The sequence below is a fragment of the Aureobasidium melanogenum genome, assembly GCF_000721775.1.
Source record: "Aureobasidium melanogenum CBS 110374 unplaced genomic scaffold scaffold_6, whole genome shotgun sequence".
NCBI classification, from domain to species: domain Eukaryota; kingdom Fungi; phylum Ascomycota; class Dothideomycetes; order Dothideales; family Saccotheciaceae; genus Aureobasidium; species Aureobasidium melanogenum.
Genome location: NW_024470058.1, coordinates 446,700 through 464,331, shown reverse-complemented (window position 1 = coordinate 464,331; position 17,632 = coordinate 446,700). Strand labels below are relative to the sequence as shown.

The 17,632-nt window shown below is 49.4% G+C and overlaps 6 protein-coding genes across 6 annotated transcripts; 3 read left to right on the top strand and 3 right to left on the bottom strand.

Moving 5' to 3' along the window:
- Positions 1–243: 243 nt before the first annotated feature.
- Positions 244–1,261, top strand: M437DRAFT_74066 (ribosomal protein L17; the record flags this gene model as incomplete). Its single annotated transcript, XM_041026169.1, has 4 exons — positions 244–246; positions 561–774; positions 858–1,045; positions 1,103–1,261. 4 exons carry the CDS (start codon positions 244–246, stop codon positions 1,259–1,261), a joined length of 564 nt encoding a protein of 187 aa, XP_040881252.1.
- A 669-nt stretch (positions 1,262–1,930) lies between these two features.
- M437DRAFT_83172 (uncharacterized protein) lies at positions 1,931–2,367 on the bottom strand (the record flags this gene model as incomplete). Its single annotated transcript, XM_041027884.1, has 2 exons — positions 1,931–1,990; positions 2,053–2,367. The coding sequence occupies 2 exons, from the start codon at positions 2,365–2,367 to the stop codon at positions 1,931–1,933; spliced, it is 375 nt and encodes a 124-aa protein (XP_040881251.1).
- A 2,160-nt stretch (positions 2,368–4,527) lies between these two features.
- On the bottom strand, positions 4,528–6,560 carry M437DRAFT_64780 (uncharacterized protein; the record flags this gene model as incomplete). Its single annotated transcript, XM_041024477.1, has 2 exons — positions 4,528–5,528; positions 5,579–6,560. 2 exons carry the CDS (start codon positions 6,558–6,560, stop codon positions 4,528–4,530), a joined length of 1,983 nt encoding a protein of 660 aa, XP_040881250.1.
- Positions 6,561–8,982: 2,422 nt separating this feature from the next.
- M437DRAFT_45440 (uncharacterized protein) lies at positions 8,983–9,594 on the top strand (the record flags this gene model as incomplete). Its single annotated transcript, XM_041021084.1, has 1 exon — positions 8,983–9,594. The coding sequence occupies one exon, from the start codon at positions 8,983–8,985 to the stop codon at positions 9,592–9,594; it is 612 nt and encodes a 203-aa protein (XP_040881249.1).
- Positions 9,595–13,606: 4,012 nt separating this feature from the next.
- M437DRAFT_83169 (long-chain fatty alcohol dehydrogenase) lies at positions 13,607–15,970 on the bottom strand (the record flags this gene model as incomplete). Its single annotated transcript, XM_041027883.1, has 2 exons — positions 13,607–15,569; positions 15,621–15,970. 2 exons carry the CDS (start codon positions 15,968–15,970, stop codon positions 13,607–13,609), a joined length of 2,313 nt encoding a protein of 770 aa, XP_040881248.1.
- Positions 15,971–16,839: 869 nt separating this feature from the next.
- Positions 16,840–17,253, top strand: M437DRAFT_64777 (uncharacterized protein; the record flags this gene model as incomplete). Its single annotated transcript, XM_041024476.1, has 1 exon — positions 16,840–17,253. The coding sequence occupies one exon, from the start codon at positions 16,840–16,842 to the stop codon at positions 17,251–17,253; it is 414 nt and encodes a 137-aa protein (XP_040881247.1).
- Between the last annotated feature and the right edge of the window lie 379 nt (positions 17,254–17,632).

Genomic DNA, 17,632 nt, shown 5'->3' with positions numbered 1-17,632 from the left:
GTGTAAACCACATTCTTTCCGAAAACATTGTGCATTTCTATAGACGTACTCAGTGAAAGGCTGCACACGAGGAGGCAGAGTCGCAAGCGGTCGGCTTAGCGGACCGAGATACTAAGCGACGGTCTGGGGCACACAATGCCAAGGCCCTGGCTTTGCGACGTCCAATTTTCACAATCTGCTGCCAATTGCTTCTTCCCTTCTGATCTTTGTCCGCGACTTTTTTACTCGACAACTAACGACAAGATGGTGAGTTTTTTCTTTCACTGGAGACGCACGCATACACGCCGGTTCGACACGCACACTCGCTCGAATACCCTCTCCGACCGGCCACCTGCTTGTTTCGACCGCCGCCTCGCTCGATTGCGCATCGCTCGACCAGATTCTGCCCATCTCGCTCAGTCTCGATTTTTGCGCAATCGCTCCAGTCTGCGTCCGATCCATCACCTGGCCGGTTATGCTCCTATCCACGACTCTCTTCACAATTCGCACTTTCACACAACGCACCTCTGCGCACACAATGATCGAATGCGACTCTCGACTAACACATCCTCTCCCTTCAGGTCCGTTACGCCGCTACCGAAATCGAGAACGCCAAGAGCGCCCGCGCTCGCGGTTCCTACCTCCGTGTCTCTTTCAAGAACACCCGTGAGACCGCTCAGGCCATCAACGGCTGGAAGGTCACCCGTGCCATCCAGTACCTCGAGAACGTCAAGAACCACGCCGAGGCTGTCCCCATGAGACGTTATGCCGGGAGCACTGGCCGCACCGCCCAGGGTAAGTCTGCCAGCTGCGAGGATGCATATGGGGATTGAAAGTCCACCTGGGTTTAAGAACATACATATTGATATTTGCAAAAGGCAAGCAGTTCGGTGTCTCCAAGGCCCGCTGGCCCGTCAAGTCTGCCGAGTTCATCCTCTCGCTCCTCAAGAACGCCGAGGCCAACGCCGACACCAAGGGTCTTGACACCTCCAACCTGATTGTCAAGCACATCCAGGTCAACCAGGCCCCCAAGCAGCGCCGCCGCACATACCGTGCCCACGGTCGCGTACGTTTCGACTCTTCTATCCATTCTCTCATCACCCTCGACTAACATGTTCTCCAGATCAACCCTTACATGTCCAACCCCTGCCACATTGAGATGATCCTCACTGAGGGCGAGGAGGTCGTTCAGAAGGCCCCCGAGGCTGCCGGCCGTGAGGCTGTCCGCCTTAACAACCGCCAGCGCGCTCAGCGCAACCGCCGCGCCATCACCGCCGCATAAATGCATTAACTCTGCGTTTGTGACGTTCGAATGATGAGAGATCGGTCTGGGAAAAGCGGTTACGGGAAAACGGACTATCTACCAGCGATAAAAAAGACAAAAAGCGGTGTTGCCCAAACTTTCCTTTCTCATTCTTCCTTGCATGGTGTGCATTATGACGGGACAAAAAATGGCGTTTTTTATGTCGAACCAAAATGATATCCCTGTGGTTCGTTGTGATGGCGGCACCCATGCAAAAACCCTTCTCTTCTTGTCTCGAATCGTGATGTCTGACCAGCTCTTGTGATCGTGAACACTTGATGTCGTCGCCTTGTAAGTGTCATACGGTCAAGTAACCTCTGTGCTCTGCCTCCCATTCGTTTTCGCTCAACGGTACCTTCGCTGTTACGACCATCAACCCATGCTATCACTATAGGCGAACTCTTCTCGCTGACAGACTTTGAAATATTGGGCTTCACATGAAGCATTGATGTAAGCGAATGATTGTATTACAGCTGGCTCAGCTATCTGTTTTTTTCTTTTTTTTTTTTTTTTTTTTGGTCCTTCTGCTTTGATCTGCCAGTCTCTGATCACCTTTCTTGCCACTTCCCAGACTTCATTTCCTCTCTCCACATATTCATGAATGCGATGTTGCACTGTGTTCTTGCACATCAGGGTAGAAGGCAACACTCAGAATTGCCAGGTCTTGACAACCTTATACTGACCATTGTTGTTGACACAATCATCCTTCTGTATCACACACAACAATCAGCACTCTTCTCTCCTGTGCATCTCCCATCTCCACAACATACCTCGTAATCAGGATCATACACAGCAATATGGTTATAACTGCCATCCCCATTATACAATGCAAAATTAGCATCACCACAATCTCCAAGATAGTATGTGTAGCCATTGGGCAGAGTAAACTTTCTGCCACAGGGGTTGTCGTTGGCGTTTGCGATGAAAGTCCATTGGCAAGCGTCTTCGCCGTCGATCCAGGCTACATCGTAGGAGGTGCCTTTGAGGTTTCCTGAGGTGAAGGTGGATGTGCCTGTGCAGATTGTGGCTGTGACTTGCTTGGTGAGAGCGAGAGCGGCGATGGTGAGGATGGTTGTGAGGCGCATGGTTGTTGGAGCAAGTTCGTTGGACGAGGAGATGAGTGCAGAATTGATCTAAGTTGATTCTGCGATGAGTTCCAAAGAGGTCTGAGGTTGCTCTACTTATACTTCGTTCTGAGAGATCTGGGTAGTCAGTTGGCTGGTCCACATGCATCGATTACCTGGAGTGGTATGGAAGAAGCCCCATAATCTTCGGTGACGGTCGTCTCGTCGCTCCAGATCCTGACTGTCTTCTCAATCCAGATGGATGTCCTTGGTAGACCCACTCGAATCTTCACCGACATACTTAGTGTTACCAAGGTTGACTCTCACGAGCCACAACATACGAAGTCATCGATACGGAGTCATTGTTGGACCAAGTTGTGGATGTGAACTTGAGTCAGAGAGATCTACAGTTTGTGTCTGTCTCGGCAGAACACTACATGGCTTGCATTTTGCTCTTCTCAAATTTGGTGATAACAGTCAGCTTGTGTAACCCCTGGGATGTGCTGATGTACTTGTACGCCATGCAACTGTTCGATAATACTCAATAATGGAATGGTAGCAATGAGCCAAAGCGAAAAACGACGGTCTAGCATGATTTATTCTGTACGCCTGGATTGATGTCACCTCCATAGAAACTGATGACTGGCAACAATCCAGCATCAAAAACGCTGTCGGGGGTGCATCAGAGCCCCAGGCAAACCAATGTTTATCATGATATTGTTTCTGTTATCGTCTCCGAGGGGCAACTCATCATATCCTACAATAATGGTGACCTTGCACCCAACTCGGGATTTCCTACGCAGAGGCTTGAGTCGTATTGTTGAGATTGAATCATTGGGGTCAACAAGCATCACTGACCGGTCAAGCTCGGAGATGGAAGACATCAAGCACATCTTGTGTGTTCACCAAGAGATCGACCAGTTTCTGGTATGGGTAGGTTGACGTCGTACTGCTATCGACTCAGCACTATGCTACAGGACGTACGAGGGACCAGCTGATCGATTTGCTCACAGCTGATGGGCAGGGAAGAAACTCAGTCGGACTCTCCGTGTGCAGATCCAAATCACTGATTTCCACATTCAGTGAATGGTCATCGATCGGATTGTCAAAAGTCGAGGCACTTGAAAAGGACCATGTGCCATGATAAAGGGTCCACAGATATGCAGAGCTCAAACTCTATGCGGTTGTACCTGCATTTTCAGCCAGGCGAATGAATAAGCTTACGCCCGTACGTCTGTGTAAGTAAATCTGAGGCTCATCGATGCTTCTGGCCATATGAGGCGCTTTGTGATGTGGATAGATCACCGTACGACTCTGTATTTGTAGGACAAAGACTCACCGCTTGCGTAGTGCCAGTCAGCAAGTCACAAAATGTCAGATGATGCGCTGGAGTGCCGATACTTCATGACGGTGCGTTAACCAAACAACCATCAGGCAGGCGCGAACGATGCTACGTCGAAGCTGCAAAGGATTGTTAACTCGATATGGACGTAATCGATTCCTGCAAAGGATTCTAAGTCGGGCCGTATTCTTGCATGTTCCTTCCTTGCATGCCCGAGATCACTTACGGCTTTCAGAGATAGGTCTGCCAAGATGAACCCTCTACCGGCAATCAAAGCCAGCGATGTAAAGGAGGATTAAACATCCGCAGGAGCTAGAACACGCCACACCCTGTGGCTGGCGGAGCCTCAACTCATGAGACAGTCAAACGAACCAAAACAGTAAGTGGTCGTTCACTTGGCTGCCTAGGATCTGCACTACTTGACACTTGCATACATCATGGCTGATGATGAAGCCACAAGATAACCTAAAACATCGTGTGGTATCCGGCTAAAGTGGGCCTTAGATGCGCCACCATCAACGATGAGGCTGTCAGCCAAGCGTCAGGCTCGACCTCCTCGTGGTTTCCTGTTTGGGCGCATTGTTCGATGGCTGAAGGAAACACTCCAAGCCAGAAGATGGGGAAGAAGGTTCTAATAGTATGCTGTAGCTGTAATCTTGAGTTCGTCACAAGATATGATGCCATAGTAAAAAAGAAATGGAAGCAGCGTGAGCTGCACAAAGACGTCTCATGAGCGTCGAAAGGGAAGAATAGTGAAAGAGAGAAAGAAAGGAAGGAACCACCAAACACCCAGTGGGAGGGACGACCTCTACCACCAATCCCAATGCTCACAATCCTGCTCACATTTCTTCGACAATCACCGAGCTTGGAGATACCACTCCATCAATCATGCCAGTATCGAGTCCCATCTGTTGCCATAACATTCTGGCATCATCACCAAACACATTTTCGCTGTAGGGGAAACTTCTCAATGTCCTTTCGAAGTCTGCCAAACTGTGAATCTGCAATCTCAGGGTCACTTGTTTGGTAGTCGTCAGGAAAGAGTCCAACATGTAGGCCGGCATCCATGTTTCTCCGTTCGAGCAAACACCGATGGCTGCAGATGAGGCCTGGAACAGAACCCAGAGAAGTGAGTCGAGTTTTGCGGTCGACTCCCACTGTAGTATCAGATCTGGCTTGAGACCATTCCAGAGGCGGTAGACTAGTTTTGATTGAATGGCCATGATGACTGTGTTGAAGAGTGCACGCATGTTGACCAGCGACGGCATGCATGTCCAAGTACAAAGTTGGGCACCCAAAATCAACATATCTGTGGCGCTGCACTCGGTGTTTGACTGGATATCTGCAATGGAGTTGCACAATTGGTACACAATAGTGTATAGGGCGTTTTCAAAAGCCATGAAGTGTGCCTCTTGACTGAGTGTGGTGTCAAAAGTCAGACACACCTGATGGAGACGGTTGAAGAGGTCATACGACAACTCCGTTGTCAATGTATCTGATGTTGGGATCGTACGTATCGTCTCCAATGCTAGACGGTGAGCTTGGGTTATCACCTCAGTAGGGAATGCCGCATTGACAGACTCCATTCGCAGACCATATTCAAGCATCGGTCTCTCCAGGAGCGCAGATGCTAGCTTTAAGTCGTTCCAAATCGTGTGACGCCATTGTGTGTAGCCGAAGGATTGGAGACCACCGGCTTTGTTGACAAGGTCGGTAACGCATCGCATATGTGTCTTTGCGGCATCATATTCTTTATCGCCCAGAGCCAAGTTTACTTGGATGGCCACTAACATGACGAAGGTATCTGTTGATGTTTCTGACAAACCCGAGGTGTCATCCGCTGTCTGATGTCAGTATAGTCCTCAGTCTTTCTCAGCTTTCAACTCTTACTAGGTAGAGCCATGCCGTGCATGCCTGTGAATTGAGGAAGGCTAGAAAGTCTCGAAACGCCTTGTGAGACTGCTCGCATAGCAGCAATCTTGTGTTCAAAGTAGCTGATTTGATTTCGGTCTCCAGTAAGAACACTACGTTTCATCTCCGCAATGCAGAGTAAAATATGAAAGAGCGGTGTGCTTGTGAGTGCGATGCTCCACAAGCCTCTTCTGAAGTGAATGTCAACTTTGTCAAGCCAGAGAACTTTGCTTTCCCAAATGTTATTTCGGTTGATGGGACGATGGAAGTGCCAAGTCGCCAATTGATCAACAGCAAGGCCGTTCAAGGGAAGTGTATTAAATGGGTCCCAACGGTGAACAGCAGGACTGTGGAGGAAAGGATTCGGTGCTTGAAGCAGGGCAGACTGATCGTCTTGGAAAAAGACAGGTGACGCTTGGGCGTTGATTTGAACAAGGGAGGTAGATTGAGGTGAGGCCTCCTCAAGAACGTCCGGAGAAGAACCAGATTGTGCAACAGAGAACAAAGGCGATGATGAATCGTTATAGCTAACTGAGTCGGTGGAACCAGGTGGGGATGAATTAGGAGTCTCTTCAAAAGATGAGGTCCGAGTGGACGATGGAGAGGGTCTTTCAGGGAACTCTTGAAGAAATACCAACTCGGTGGATGAGGCAGATGATTGGCGATGGAGTTGAGGATCCTTGCGAGCTCGTGATGGTCTTTTTACGGAAGAGCGCTTGGGGCGCGGCTGAGACGCAGCCTGACGAGTGTTGGTATTTCGCCGCCGAGATTCCTTTGATTTAGCAGCTGAAACTTCTGGCGCAGCACCTTCTTCTGGAGGAACGCCGTTATCTGCCTCCTCCCTTTGCCGCCGGAAAAAGTCATGCATAACATGCTGTCTTACGGTTGGCAGAGATTGCTTGGCTTCAGCCTCGGGTTCGCCAGTATAGTTGACAAACACAAACTTGCCCACGGCCGCCATGGTCAGTTCCTTTCTCTGTTTTCGTTCTTCTCTGACCTAATTCTCGACCGAACGATGATCGGTCACTGTTTTTGCTGTGATTTGCCTCTTGTTTGCTCCACTTCTCCTAGAGACTTGAACTTGGACCAGCAGAGAAGAATCCGTAAAGGGGAAAAGAGCAGGTTTGCAAACTCGAAAAGGAAAAAGGCAGGTGAACTTGGACCCCGGCGAGTCCGTGGGTATAAGAATTTGGAGAGGGCAAGGTCCGCTGAGCTATTGGGATCATTAACTGATTTGGGAAAGTTCCCCGCGAACGCGACCCGCAGGCAGTGTTCCAGACTGTGATTGGACAACAACGCTTGAAAGTGAGAGATGAATGTGCCTAGTGTTGCGTATGGTTCTGTCGTTCTCCGATCAGCCAGTATGGATCCTGGTCTTTTGGTGATTTGAGAATTGCCACAGTAATTCTTTGTACAATATGTGTTGAGTACCGGTCAAAGAAGACGGCAGAAGTCGACGTTCGTGCCAGGGGTTGTCTTGTCAGCTACGAGCTGAAGGGCTGAAGCTTCTGGCGCCACGTGAACCGTCTCTTGTCAGACCTCGGTTGCCGGGCAGAGTGCTCCCGACGATGCTCAGAAAGTCGAATGGTGCTTGTCAAAAAAAACTCTCACCCTATGAGTAGAAGCGAACACATCAACACGAATCCATACTTGTACATTGTGATCGACCGATACTGACCTTGTTGGGCAGGGGGGAATAGCGGCCCAAGACTGCGTCTGATCCACAGCAGAGTGACCACGGTTTGGTGTCACCAAGGGCGTAATCTTTGTGACCTTCTTGAACCCCAACACAGTATGGAAGATCGATATTGATGGGTGGTACGGGAACGGGAACGGGAAGTGGATGGCCTTTTCTTCTCCTCAGTATTCAGGCAGTGTTTGCTCGACTGCAAGGCTGAGCGTTCGCATTATCAATATCATGGCTTTTAGGAAAAGTTCACAGCCTCCGACTGTCACGATTTTGCATCATTCGTATAGCCGCTACGAGATATACTCGGCTATGCCGACGGTGTGTCCGGCCGCTCTGACTCTTCTTCTCAACACTTGCTTCAACAATGACACCCTCGCTCACAGCATATGACTGAGTGAACAGAACATGGCAGTCGAGAAAGGATTCTTGGGCTTATTGGACTGCAAAACAGAAAGGTGTGCGCATAACAAGGCTCAACGAGCGGTAATGATATGAGTTCAACCAATGCGTATACTGGATATCTAATTCTAGCTCTATGTAACCAAACTGCCGTTCCATCCGGCGTTGTGTAGCCGAGACCTAGTATTCCCAGTCAGCATTCAAGGCTTACGTGCAGCAGTCTTGTACGAAAAGGGTAATTGATGAAAGATCAGAAGGTCTCCAAGCATTTTCTCGACATTGTTTGTTTCCGAACAGGTCTGTGAATTTTGCGCAGGAATTTCATCACTTCGAGAAGGTGGGCGGGATGGAACGAAAGAGATGCATACCTAGTGGTTGGCAAGGATGTGTTGACCGGTCGGCACCGCTCACGACAATCAGCTGTGGGCGCATCGCAAATCCACAGCTGCCGAGGCACACATACGACGATGAAAGCTTTCAATATATCTCTCAGTGGCGCATGTGGTACCACGCAGACATGGATAGACGAGCAGGAGCTCTTGTTGACAATGAAAAGAATTTCAGGCGCGAGATGAAAATCTTTTTGAAGCTTTCAAGCTTTATACATGCAGCCGACATTTTGCCGATGTGTCTTGCCAAGGACCATCTCGCGTCTTTAATGTTGACGTCTCGCGCAACAGCTAAGTGAGTCGCGCCTTCCTCAGATACACAAGTCAGACGGCACCGTGATTCAAATGTTGCAGTCACTGCTTTCCTTCTCACAAGACTTTGATTCGTTCGCGAAACACTAACTCTTCCCACTATACACAAGACACTCAGCCTGGCTTATTCCATCAACACAGCTTTGGCCTTTCAACAACTGCCATTGCACCTCCCGATCATCGTGCTCATCACACAATGATGCCTGAAGACTCACGTTGCCAGAGCAAGAAGCGTATTAGGGATGACGCGTTCGAACCGACCCATTTCCCACCTCAGAAACGTGTCGGCCATAACGAAGACCGACCTCAGGGCATCACCACATGTCATGGACCCTCGGCAGGCTTTGCAGAATCCACTGCAAGGTCGCTCTCGCCGAATTGAGGTGTTGCTATAGATGAGGAGGCTCTGATCAAGTTCCGCAGCCATGTCGTGCTCAGCTGCAACGACGACTGCAGTGGTGATTCCAGCCAGGGTGGTTTTCATGACGATCACCAACGCCGAGAAAGACCGCCCGGAGTGAAACAAGTGACCAAGCCTGTTGAGTCCCGCCAAGGTCATTCTCAAGCTCACGCTTGCCGCCAAAATTGCTACAATGACCAATACAACACTAACAATCAAGGACCAAACAGCAGCTTTGGCATATGCTTCGACCTTGCCTGTGTTCAATCATCAGAGAGGCAGCTATATGGTTGTCTCTGGTTCGTCAATGACTACCAACCAACCATTGAGAGGATTAGAATCTGCGCAACCACCAGATTCTGTGACGCTGAACCCTCGGATTGGCATGACTGTGGAGGGCGGTAAACTAAATCTGGCTCAAACTCTACATCACTACTACCGCAAACATATTCACTGTCCTCATCACGGACCTGTCAATGGAAGACCTGGTCACCATCGTACGACCAGGAAAGTACATGAGACTGGCATAGTGTATCGTGGATGGTTCTGCACATCACAGCTCAAGGGAGAAGGTCACCGTGTTGGCAACACAGACTACATTGAATTAGCCATAGCACAGTTGGATCGAGCACTGTTTGATCAGATTCTCCATGAAATCATCCGCCAGCTCCGCTCCAGAAACTGCCAGCCAGTTGCCCGCCACCTCTCGCCTCAGCCTGATGACTTCGACTACCATGCCCTGTTACGATATGTTAATTGGCAAAGAGTGGACAAGACAGTGTTCAAGGAGATTTTGCTCGACTGAGAGTCTTTCATGACCTTACATCTGCGACTTTTCGGTTTCGCAATGAAATGCACAAATTTCCAGTCGTTCTTTCGAAGCTACTTTCATATCTTGTGCAACAGCTTCCGAGAACGACCGTGCAGCGTTGTCGCCTACTCACGATCCATTGTGAAGAGAAGGTGGTCTGCTCTATTCGACTCTGGTTCATGCCATCGGCCTTCCTTTTCTTCGCCTGCACTTGCACTTATACGCCTAACGTCCTCTTTAAAACTATTTATAGCACAAACACAGTATCTGGTCTTTCGGTTCTTAGGTCTCGTATATCTGCTGAGGGTGATGAAATTCCGATTGTGGTTCCTACAGAGCAGCATATACTTGAGCATCTGAATCCCGGTGCCATCAAGCAAAGCTTCTGTCTTCTGCTCTCGCAGAACTTGCAGAGCATAGACAGTATCTTGGGTTCGCTTCAAATCATGCCTCAAGGGTGAGCGAGCAACATCTTTCCCATACACTTCTTTCAAGCTGAGAGTTGACGTCCAGTTTCGAGTCTAGTATGTTCAGTTTTTCCGTCGCCAGCTTCTGTATCCAGGACGTGTCATCAACTTTCTTGGTCTGGATTTGGACGCTGTTGCACCTGGTGCTGTCATGGCCACCGCACGCTTCTGGAACTGTATACGCACTTGAGCAGGAACATTGCTATACAAAAAGCAAATCTCCTTAGCTGAATCCCATCTACCAGCTCATCTATGATGAATCGAACCAGCCATGCCTTTACGTTTAGGGTATCAGATCAAGAACGGTATACTTCGTCAGATCTGAACAGCGCGAACAACGGGGGTTTGAGAACATGTGACAAACTTGAACGAGTCTCGGCGGCATCGTCACTTATTCATGAGCGCCATAGTAATGACCTCTGTGATATTGTGTCAACCTCATTGACCTTTGCTCAGTGTTCAATCCGATCACTTTTCGTAGCAAGAGAGACCATGGAGCACAGGAGCAAAGTACTTCCGTTCGCAACTTAACGTGACACTCAACACAAAGGGTATGTTCGGTGCAATTGATTCAGCTATACAAGTCCTGGCCTTCCCGAGTCCAAATCCAATAATCATCGTTCTTAGCGAGCCCGCATCGTCTTACAAAACTGATATCGCCTTGTAGTACAGCTTCCATACTTGGATGGCTCCACATGTGGCTGAGCTCTCAACACGAACCTAATTCTCGAAACCGCGCGAGTATGATCGGACGATCTTACACGTTGCACACCTTCGAGTCCGACTATTTTCCGACTTGATAAGAGCGCCAGATGAATCAAACATAGTCGACCTTGGTATGGAAGAAATCTGTACGGGTAATGACATTGGCAATATACAGGTACTATCTTGTCTCTCTACACGGCAATAATCCCAGCATATCGTCATCTGTGGATTTTTACAATGGCCGAGATACCTTGGCTTACTTTGACAGCTCTTAGAGATGTGCTTCGCGGAGCCAGTCGTGACTGGTCAGAAAGAAAAGAGCAAAGAGCGTTCTTGCAGAGCTCGAGCTACTTGCGAGACACGCTCTGATCAACGAACATCTCATCTCTAGGCAGTAGGGAGAGAAAATGTCAATCTCGACCACCCAGACTCAAGCTGTTTGCTATGGACTTCGATTGTCTTGTTCGATAGCTGGCATTAGAAGAGGTGCATGGTATAGCGCGTCGTAATTTCTAATATCCCTATCGTCTCATGAGGAGTAGTTGCGATCTCATGATCGCGGCCAAACTGTGCAAACCTAGCAGTGGTTAAGAATAACAGTCAAATCTCGAGAATTAATGACTCATACATGTGGCAGTTATGATTACTCTACTTCTGGAGATTGCTCGTGTGTAGATACAGCGGTGAGTGTGGAGCAGGGTGACCCCACTGACATCCCGATGGAAGCCTGAATGTCCTCGTTCACGACCATCCGCAGAGATTTTACTGCTCTGATTATTATGAACTGTCTGAGAAGGACACCTTGAACTGTCTGATGTGTTCGAAGCTCAAAGAAGCTTTGGGTTGGTGAGGTATGCATAGTTAGTCTCTTTCAAAGTCCGTCAGTCCAAAAAGCGCGGCCAGGGGACCTGATCTTTTCACCACGACTGAACAAAAGAGCATGATACCATGCAACCGAGAATCTCAAGATACGAACCAGCAAAGAAGATACACACGACCCGCTATGTGACAATAGAAGCAGAAAGCAAGTGTATAGTGAGTGGGATGACGCGAGCAAAAGCAAAAAGAAATCTCCTCTCTCTGAGTCGAACAAAGGACCTTCTGATGACAATCAAGCAATTACAGTCAGACGCTCTAAACCAACTGAGCTAAGAAGAGATTGATGGAAGAAAGCCGTTTCTGTATCAAGATATACTTTGTCAAACATTGCTTTGAGCTGTCGTTTTTGGAACACATTGTATCCATGAAGTCCGCGACTTCTATTCAGGTGTTCCGAGGCGATGTGTTGGGTGACAAGCAAGTTTATTCGAGTCCCAAATCGCAAACTCTGTGCGACCGCCGAGGTTGGTCAGCCTATCTGCAAGGAACCGAGTGCAGCAAATACAACTGCCGTCGTCTAGCACATGCTTCCCGGTAATCCGAACTCTCGCCTTGCCAATGCCTTCCCAAAAAGCGCATACGAGCCCCAACCCGTCCTTTGTCCACATGTATCATTTATGGGCGGGTTGAGTTTCGGGAGACCCTCGGTGCATGGTCCTTCCTCCTCTCCACCTGACCCATTTCACTATTGATCTACAAAATGAAAGAAGCACCACCACTGACTTCTTTCGACACGAAAAGAAGGGCAAGGGCAAAAAAGTTAGAAACCAGGGACACGAAGCGGGACGATTACACACAATAGACTTTCGAAGGGTTCAAGGGTCTGCAACTGGGATTTTCTTCCGTTTGGCGCCGACATGACATCCCAAGTTGATACCCTGGTTCAGCCACGTCTTGTCTAGCTTTTTTTTGTATGCAGATGTGTGGTTGGATCAACTTGCATGTGGAGTTTCGGTTTCCATGCAGTCCAACAGAAGCAAGAGCGAAACTCGGTCCGTTAGAACCGGACTGGAAGGAATGTGTTCGGGCGGAGACGGACCTTCGGACTGCCCACCGTTGCACTTCCACTCGCTGAGAGCTCGGCGCTAAAAGGGAGAGGCTTATAGCAATTTTTGGTAAGGTGTCGCGTGTCCACAAGCCTCAACCAATGCTTGAATGAGGCTCCGCGAAGCGATTGGCAAATCAAACAGGACGAGTGGTAATACTCCAAGTCTCCAACAAAGCCTTCATCTGTGTGTGTTGAACCGAGTGTAGATGGCAATCTATCTTGCAAGTTAAAATCTGTTGAATCTCCTGGAGGATCAGTAAGCAGGCAATCTATTATGCATGCTCGGTGGAGAAGACATTGATCTACTAGAGTACCATACACGTTGCGTAACTGAGCGGTGGACGTTGTGGATTGTAATAATTGAACATCCTTTTTACTGACTATCGTCTCATGTTCTGCGTGTCAAGCACAAGCGACGCGCACACTCTGCCAGCCATCTCCTAGTCAGGCAAAGATAGGACAATCTAGATGCGCATCTAGGTCCGCAGCACTATCGTACGAGTGTCGCATCTATGCTGCGCACATGCTTCGTCAACTACTCGTACATTCGTATTCCCATCTGACCCGGGCCAATTTCCGTGAATGCATTTGGCCCCGCGGTGTGGTTTCAAAGCTATTGTCGTAGCGGCAGCGGAAGGCGCCATACCATCCTATCTGCCACTGACATTCTGGAACAAACGGCAATAATATAGATGGACCGCGAGTAGGCGAGAGATGGGAGATGACGGGCGTTCGTTGGTTGCTCTAGCTATGCATACCATAAAGTATAAACCGTTCTCTTAAGTAGATTGAGTATGGATCTTATGTAATAGCTTCCGCTGGTTTAAGCTTAATGACTCGCATGGGATGCGAAGCAGCTCGAGCAGAGCAAAGCCGTACACCCAACCACTTCGTCGGGCTGTTTTGCTCACAGCTTCGCTGTTGGTGCTTGTTGTGTGGAAGGAAGACCCAGATCTTCGACAATGCCTCGAGCGATACCTCTTGCAATTGCCATTCCTGTAATCATAGGGTTCACTCCACTTGCTCCCGGGAAAACAGAAGTGTCAGCTACAAACAGTGACTGTGTATTCCACACAGCACCCCGGGAGTTCACGACACTGTTCGTGGGCGAGGAACCCATTCTCGCAGTGCCCATTTGATGAGCTGACACCTGCCCAGCATCTCCAGGAAGTCCGTTGACGGCAAGCAGTTCTAGACGCGACAGCCATTGCAAAAACTCCGGGTCGTTTATGCTTGCCGTGTCTCCAGCATTTCCCCCGGTCTGGCTGGCATAGATCGCCGATGAGGACGTTCTGACAGATTGGCGACGAATGAATGGAGGTACGCCTGCAGCACCGACATGAATCTCGCGTGCCCCTTCGACGAACGCGATCTTTGCCAATGCGACAAGGCCGACTGCAATGTTCTTCTGATCAGACTTTGATGTGTCGTACTTGACTCTGACTCTGTATTTGTCGACTGGGTCAGCATAGACTTCACCTTCGCCTTCGTCTCGAGCGAGTGATATCCACCCTGCCATACGCTTGAACTTGGCAGCATGTACCTTCCATTCCAAACCTGATTTCCACTGCATCAATGGTAGAACCATGCTAGGAAGCATAGTGACGCATTCCAATTTGCAGCCATAGCCTGTTGAGTTGATATTTTCGTATTCAGTGACAACCGAGGTCAAGATACCACCTTCCCACGGCATAATGTCTCTATCGAAGACGCCGAATAAAGTGTTGACAGGATGCAATTTCAAGTGCTTGCCGAGATGGGGATTCTGAATGCCGCTTCTCTCGAGGAGCAGCGCGGTGCCTCCAAGCGCTCCGGCAGCCACGACCACGGCACGCCTGGCGTAGATCGTGACCGGACGCCTATACACCTTCCCAGACACGCCGCCAGACTCGTCTCGAGAAGTCCAAACACCTTGAGCACCGATGGCAATTTGCTTTCCGTCTTGTGTTTTATCCGCAGCAAATATCACTTTCTCACACTGGAAGCCTTCAACAAATTTAGCGCCATGTCGAGCAGCGTCAGGAAGCCAGCTCTCTGTCGGTCCTTTCTTGCCGCAGCTTCCACAGCCAAGTGTACAATAACCACATTGATGAGCTTCACCTCCGGTGTTCTGAGGCACGGGCTTCGCTTTCATGCCGAGCTTCTTTGCACCATCCAGAAGCATCTGGTTTCCAGGGTTGTGTTTGATAGCTTGGGTCCCAACACCCATGGTTTCGCAGACTGCATCCATGTCATGTTGGAACGCAGAACTCTCGAAATATGGCAGGTTGTGTTTCTTTGCGAATTCTTGTCTGACGAACGGCTGGAGCTGGAGCGACGCAGACCAGTTCACAGTACCACCTCCGCCAAAGCATGAGCCAGCTAGGATTCCCATCTTACCAGTATCTGACAGTGTCACGCCTCCATTAGCAAAAAGGTGTACCATTCCGTTTTTTTCCGACATGGGAAGGTGGTTTGGCTTCCAATGATAACCTTTCTCGGCTACTAGAACTTCAAGCCCAGAACGTGCTATGACAGAAGCGGCAACTGCTCCAGTGCAACCACTTCCGATAATGAGAACATCCGTCTCGAAGGTCGCTGGGACAAGCGTAGACCCCTGAGGGAGTGGCGGAAACACCACGAAGGGGAAGTCGAAACCTTTCCCATAACTATGATTGATAGGGGTGTATGGGTAAGATAAGACGCGGCCAAGCGTAGGGGATGTGCGCGTCCAGTACGCCTTTGTCATGTCGTTAAACGTCCTAAAGAGCACTCTGAAGATTTGCAAACGTGCTGTGGCCCATGATTGTATAACCTTTTCTCGCTGGCGTAGGGAGAGTTGTGCGAATGGTGTCAAATGACCAGTCAAGAGCCAGGAAGTACGAGCATTACTATTCTATGTCAGCCCTCGATCTGTTATGAGGGGTGAAGGGACCCAATACGTCAAAGCATCAAGGACACTGAGAAGTTCCTTTCTTCCTTGTGTATGAATCTGCTCTGCGAGCAGCCTGTGGATGGCCTCTCTAAACTCGGGACATGAAGTTGCCGACTCTGCCAAATACTCAGATAACAAGGCCTCATCTGTAACATTCGTGTTGTGCTTGATAGTATCAACGGCAGCTTTGAGTTGAGTCTTCTTGGGATTTTCCCCACTAGTCTGTGTCTCTGGGGATATGATAGTATCAACGATTGACGCCAATGTAGTCCACTGGCTGTCGGTCAAGATTTGATCATCTTGGAAAGGAGACAGGGGACTTGGACTTTGTTGGGTCGTACGACGTTGGCTTGACATGTCGAGTGGCTGCAAGCAACGTGGAATCCCGTTGATGCTTCCGAGATTTGTGCGTGGAGCTTGGCTTTTGAGGGATATACAGCGAACGTTCAATACTGTGTGAAACCAAAACAATCAATACCGCATCAAAGGAACGGCTTGATCTCGAATATCGTTGCTGTATGGATGTGCGGTCGCCGGTCGCAAGTCTGTCTTTTAGAGACGAGCTTCAGTTTACCCCTCACATCGCCGTTGTATCACAACCTCGGCTTGATCCAGTAATGAGTTGACAGACAATTGATCAATCTCAAATGGTGATTCGAATTACTCGAGCGGCATGCATGAAACTGTTTGCGTGTGCCTGTAGATCCATCATACACATTGATACGAGTTGAGGATATAACATTTATCAGTGATCACTGCTGCTGGGTAATGCTCGCATCTGTGGCAAACAGCCCCAATAACGCTGCATTACCGAATACCAGAAGCCTCAAGACTGTTTTGCCTGACGACGCAACGTCACAAGAAGCATCACAATATTGGCCAAAAGTATGCACACACGATGGTTAGATGGGAGGTAATGTTCGTTCTTGCTATGCCCTTACCCACAGGGTAGAGCCAATCAGGAGCCGAGGGACTATCATGAAGCCGTCATGCGGAAGGGTTGTGAGATGCAAGTCTGGATTTTGGGATCATCCCAAAGTTGTTTCATCAACCAGAATGGCGATTCAAGATCGTCCCTCTAGGCTCGTTGCTCCATAATGAAGAGCAACTGCCAGCAGTCAGCCGACTCTGACAACGAGTCGTTGTAAAAGGTGCTAGATACCGAGAGCGAGATCACGGAAGGCTTCGGTTGAATTCATTTAGAATTCAATGTCTCAAACCTCGCCATGTGGCAGCCCTGGAAGCGATTCGCAAAGAAGCTTGGCGGGGCCAGCCAAATAAAGATGAGCCGAGCACTGTCCTTTGGTTCTTTGATGGTGAAGTCGTCAAAGGTGGAGGGCCATCTCTCCAAAGTGGAATCGATGTGTCAGAATCCAAACTTTCTTGATGCTCTGGACAACCAGATTTACAGGCTTTCGATGGGCTTTCGTCGGTGCTTAGATTTGACGATGCGGTCTGCTCCAACGAACGAACCTGGAGGCCACTCCAGACGCCGAGTCCCCGACTCGGAAGCTGAGCACCGGAACATCGGAAGTGGAAAGCGCAAGCCAAGGCGATCCTCGGACCTCGAGGGGGTTCAAGAAGGGGACATCTCAACCAGATCTGCTACACGCGACAGAGCAAGTGATAGCTTCACATGAAACCCGGTTAGAAGGAGGATAGAGATGCAACGGACGACTGAGATTTCGCGGCTGCAAGATGGTGCTTCCGCGCCAGAAGGCATGGCTGAAGAAGACAGTCAAGACTGGGGACCGTTACAGGTTACGAGCTGGTGCAGCCAACCACGAGTAGCAGATATACGCGGTCGAGTCGGATGGCTTGCAGCGCTTCCATATTCCTGCCGGACCGTGAGTTCACATGAGAACCGGCGGCCGCCACTAGAAATGCTAAAGACGTAGCGGCTAAGAGGTTGTTGAGAAGAGAGGGTCAAGCATGCGACAGCGGATACGAGCCAATCAGAGCCATCTGGCTTATCTCTGCAACTGAGTCGAGCGCTCCCAAAACGGAATAGAGCGGCCG